Source organism: Antrostomus carolinensis, unplaced genomic scaffold (genome assembly GCF_000700745.2).
Source record: "Antrostomus carolinensis isolate BGI_N321 unplaced genomic scaffold, ASM70074v2 scaffold13290, whole genome shotgun sequence".
NCBI classification, from domain to species: Eukaryota; Metazoa; Chordata; class Aves; order Caprimulgiformes; family Caprimulgidae; genus Antrostomus; species Antrostomus carolinensis.
In genome coordinates this window covers 3913-9247 of record NW_010289139.1, presented here as the reverse complement: position 1 = coordinate 9247, position 5335 = coordinate 3913, and the positions used below count along the sequence as shown (strand labels likewise).

The 5335-nt window shown below is 37.9% G+C and overlaps 1 protein-coding gene across 2 annotated transcripts in view; it reads left to right on the top strand.

Moving 5' to 3' along the window:
* SH3GLB1 (SH3 domain containing GRB2 like, endophilin B1) overlaps positions 1 to 5034 on the top strand; it is a 21093-nt gene extending 16059 nt beyond the window's left edge. For both annotated transcript variants that reach the window (XM_029085264.1, XM_029085262.1), the window contains 2 exons: positions 3301 to 3532; positions 4562 to 5034. In XM_029085264.1, the coding sequence (XP_028941097.1) occupies positions 3301 to 3532; positions 4562 to 4669 (340 nt within the window). In that variant the 3' untranslated portion in view covers positions 4670 to 5034. The remainder of the gene's footprint in view (positions 1 to 3300; positions 3533 to 4561) is intronic.
* Positions 5035 to 5335: the final 301 nt, after the last annotated feature.

Here is a 5335-nt window from a genome sequence, read left to right as displayed (position 1 = left end):
AGGAATGTGTTGTGTTCCTCCTGTGTTACGTGTAGGCAGATACAGTACCAAAGAAATAGTTCAGGCAGCTCAACTACATTTTGGTTGTATTTGCCAGTGTTTTGTTGGTTAACAAGAGATACATAGTGCTGAGTTACACATGTTCTTTTATCACATCAAAGAATGATATTGTGCCATATTCTCATATGAAAGCCAAGAGCTGTGAGGGACTTATTTTTATTTTGAAATCATTGGTGAACCAATGGTGTTCAGCCTTTAAGTGTGATAGTTTGTTGCTTGAAACAGAAACGTAGTTCTCAGAGTAGATGCATATTATATGTTTTACCTGGGTCAGAATCTAGGGCATAAACCCTAACCTGGTTCACATTGAGACTATTCAAAAGCTGAGCACTGATTTTCCTGAAGTACTCTCCAGAGTCAGCTGTAGGAAAGGTGGGGGGAAAAGTTGTGCTCAGTTCTCTTTATATAAATAGAGTATTATGGATGTTTCTCTTCAAGGCAGTATCAGCTGCCCTCTACTGCCTCCCCCTCCTGTGGTGCTGCTTAAAGTATCAAATCTCCAAGGTTAAAAGCAATCTTTTTCTTCTTTTTTTTTTTTTTTTTTTTTACTTCCCCAGAAGGAACTAAACAAATCTATTTCAAATATCCACGTACTCTGCTGCTTTTTTTTCTTGCTGATAACTGCCTTTGCTCTGAATTTTCTCAGCTTCTGACAGCAAAGCCTAAGCTTTGGCATCTTTATTTTTTCAAATTACCCATGACTAGTCCCCTACTCTACAAGCTGTGAAACTCCTGCTACTCCAGTGTTGAAAAAAATCACAACCTCCTATAGCTGAAGTTTTCCAGTAATGTGCCTACATATGGCTTTGCAAAAAGAGTGAGACTTGATGCTTTACTGATTGACAGAGTAGTTACGAAGCTTTGGCTTTCTTTTCCACTAGCTGTACAAACCAGTGACCCTTCGAACTGAGCAGAATGATTTACGAGTAACTACTGTGTTAACAGAGAACAGGTTTAGCAGTATACTAAACTGTAATTTAGCAATATTGAAAAACAGCTGATTGTCATTTAAAATTAAGTATTTGAATGCCAACTAATCAAGTAATAAATACATCATGAGGCACAGCTGAGTTATCCCTACAAAAATGTGGGGTCTTCCTTTTCCTCCTTTTCTTCTGCTCGTTTGATGTGCTCAGGGCATGTGGTGAACTGGTTTGAAAAACTAATCTGGCAAATGAAAACAATATTTTTTTGGTGGAGTTAGTCTCTTCTTGGTGAGTTGAATCAACTCTTTATGATTAAATTAGGTCAAGGTAAACTAGAGGGGGAAGTTGGACTTCTGCCATTTGATGGTAGTAAACTGCTAACTAAACTCAGAACATTCTCCTGAAAGTCTACCCAGTTTTTTTTATAAGCAATTCACTCTAACTGTAAAGGGGCTAGTTCTGTCCTTCACAATATGCTCCTGCTGTTTACCCTCAGTGAGATATAACAGTTGCGTGACTGCAAGGTGAACATGTTTTACAAGCCATTCTGATGGAAAGTTAGTAATCTTCTTGATGATTTTTGTTAGATCAGGTCGTTGAGTCAACTCAAAAGCAACAGATTGTTTGATCTGACTCAAATGACTCAGAATTCGTGTTTGGGCAGTAAAGGGGTAGAGAAGTGGGTCTACCCTGTTTGGTGGCAGTGCAAATTTACCAGATTAAGTTTAGTGTGAAACTGTAAACTTGTGTGCAGTACTGCTGAAGCTGATAAAGGTTTGAGCTGCCTTAATTCCACCTATGTTGCTGGCCATACAACCCCCAAATTAGTCACTGTATTGGTAGATTTAGTTTTCATCTACATCACCTCCCTAAACCAGCTCCTCTTACGTGAGCACCAGTAATGCTGCAGGCATGGACGTGGCAATATGCTGATCTTGGTTTTTGTGGTTAAAGTTGCCACTGAACTGCATCTTCAAGAACTTAACCTGGGGAGCATAGGTGAGAAGGGATGAGATGAGATTCTGTTTTCCGACAGGTTTATACACACAGTATGAATAGATCTTCATTATGTCAAAAGAGTAGGCAGAAAAACAGGGGTTAATGAAAAGCATCAATGTAGAAGGACTGATGATGAAAGTTATGTGTGGGAACTGACTGACTAGTTGATGTGTAGACTGGACAAAAGAATGGAAGTAAATGCAGCTACAGTTCCATGTCATCTGACTCCTACTTGCTGACCCTTTTTCACTGCATCAGCTCTGCCACTCTTCAGAACCTTCATTGATCTGCTTTTCAGGTAGAATCAGATGAGTGTTGGAACAAAGGAGGGCAGCAAAAGCACAAAGAATGACTACATCAGCTGCTAAATAAATAAGTTTAGTCTGCCTTGGAACCGCATCCTGGGATGTAGGGCAGAGTGACATGAAACAATCTCACAGCTCATCATTGCCCCCTGTGCTGTCCCATTCCCCTGTCCCTCTGCCCTGAAATCTTGCTGCTTTGCTATTCTCTCTGCTCCTTCTACTTTTCATCCATGTTATTCTGCCCTTTCCATTGTATCTGCTCTGGCTCTCATCAGTTTTTTGTGATTCAGCCCATTAACTTAGTAGAAGATTATACACTTTTTTTTTTTTACCCCTTTTTCAGGCAGGTTAATAATTTGAATTGGCTTCATGAAAGGGTCTGTCAAGCACTACAGCTGGCACAGAATGAGCAGCAGTCAAGAAAGGAGGGTCTTAAATTGATATAAGTTCATCTTCAGTGTAACAAATATTTTTTTGGTTTACAGCATGCAGCTAGCTGAATCAATGAACTGACTGAGATTACAAAAATAGCTGTGGCTTTTTTTTCTTCTTTCAGAGGGAAGCTGTGCTTTTAACCTGCATTATATTTCCTGGATCTGGTTCACCATCACAATCTTTTGTGTAGCCACATAATTGAGGAATGAGCAGGAGGAGGTGGAGGCTACTTTTACTGGCAGAGCTGACAACATAAATGTTTATTAAAATACAGTCTAAATTAAGTCTGACCAGCAGTGCTTTCCTATTTTTTTTTTAAAGGCACTTATCAAATTGTTTTAAGGTGGCAGTATTTCTTTTAAAGTATCTTGGTTTGATTGGTTGTTCCTACAGGTCAGGAACATGTATCTTTATTTAGGTTTATACAAATATCAGTGCTGTTCTGTTACTGCTGTCTACTACTGTTTATTCCATAGCTGGTAAAAGCAAGAATGCTAATTTAGGCATGGAGGCATGTATAACTTCCCATGTAGGACTGATTCACTCAAGTCTTTTTGTTTTGTTTTCTCCCGTAGCTTTCCATCTACTTTCCTCTCTAACAATAATCAGTCTTCCTCAACTCCTGTGCAGAGTGTTTCTACCCCCTCGGTCTTGGCCTCAGCCTCTGCTTCATTGCCTTCAGTAAGCAATTCAGTAGTTACTTCAGGCATCAGTGAACTGAAGTCATCAAGTGGCAGCAGGAAAGCTAGAGTTCTCTATGATTATGATGCTGCAAACAGCAGTGAATTATCACTACTTGCAGATGAGGTAAGAGTTTTCTATGTACCTTGATAATTTAAAAATAAAATTGGAATGCTTGTGGCTAGCCGGTTAAGATATGCTACATCAAGAAATCTGTGTAGTTGGGTTTTTTTATTAAACTTCCACAGAACCCTTAGAGCATTGTCCTGTACCTATACACCCTAATATTCCATAGTGACAGTTAATATTTATTACACCATCGTAGCTTGCAAGAACATTTGCTAGACAATCAAGATGCAATTCTGCTGTCTTCTTTTTACCACACCTTTAGCACTGTTATCAATACAATTGGCTTTTCAAACATTAAATATTGCAGTTTGAGAAGAATATGAAAATACAACCACTTCTTCTTTTGATGGTAGTGGTGCTGTGTTTATTCCTCTTCCAATTCAATTGCAGTCTTAAGTCAGAGAGTCTAAACAAAGCATGTGGAGATACACAATGAGGCAATGAGGCAGGGTGCTTGGACAGGGTTCCACCCTGTAATGTGGAATATAGTAATGTGACTGTAATAGTAATGTGACTGTAGCTTAACCCTGAAGAAGAGCATCCACAAAAAAGTTTTCAGACTTTTTTTAAATGTGCATTACTTAAATATTTCTATTTGACTTTTTTTCTTATCTAGACAGTGACTTATAAGCTGTGGCCTAAGATTTTCTGTTAAGATGTAGCACAATAACATCATCTGTCTATCATGCACTTGAAGATCCAACGAACTTTCTTTTAGATTGCCAGTTAAACTTGATGGTGCTATACAAGATTTATAGATAAAAAAAATAACAGATAAGGAACAGTAGTGAATAGAATTTCATCAGGAAAAAAAGGACTTTAAAATGTGCTACTGTATCTACTTCTTTTCCATGGACCAATGAAATATATTTTATGAGCAGTAGATTATGATCCATGGATGCTCATATTAAATGCTCTATTTAACTTTGTTAATCTCAGTTCTGAGATCTTGGAAATCACATGAAGGTAGACTGTAGTTTTTTTCCAGGCAAGGAAATGTTATAATAATGTGTTTCTGTTTTTTAGGTGATAACAGTGTACAGTATCCCTGGCATGGATTCAGACTGGCTGATGGGTGAAAGGGGAAATCAGAAGGGCAAAGTGCCTATTACTTATTTAGAGCTGCTAAACTAAATGGTTGGCCTGAATAAAGACTGTCAATTATGGCAACACCATATTTATATACAATTAACGTTATATAAGCAGGTTTAAGTGTCTTCCATGTTATTGTCTTGAGGGACAAATACCAGCCATTACAAACTGGCTTTTCTGCCAGCATGGTTGCATGGTAAATACTCTATTCAAACTTAATGTGTTTAAAGCTTTTCCTTCATGTGCCAAGAACGTTTCCTACAGATTAGTTTCTACTGAAGTTTTCACTAATACAAGCTTCTACTTTTGAGTAATCTAGATTGAAAGCAGGAGGTACTGTTTTCTACTGAAATTTTTCATTAATGGCAAAGCTTTTCTTCACATAAAATAAACGTATTGTGAACTGATGCAGGTGTAATGCACATTATTTGAATAACCAAGACCAAATGTGAAACATAAACCTTAAAGAAGTCCGTGTGGTTCTGTTCTCAGCACTTGTGGAGTACGAACGTGCTGAGGCATATATGGCATTCTGCTGAAAAACTTGTGCATTTAATCACCTTTGAAAAATGAAAACGATTGTTTTATCTCTGTTGAAAAGTTAAGGCAAATGGCTAGTAAGCTGAAGTTTTAAACTGCACCTAGGTGGACTGACGCAAGCTAGTGACATATGTTCTGACTTGTTTTTAATCTTGCCTTGTATTTTTT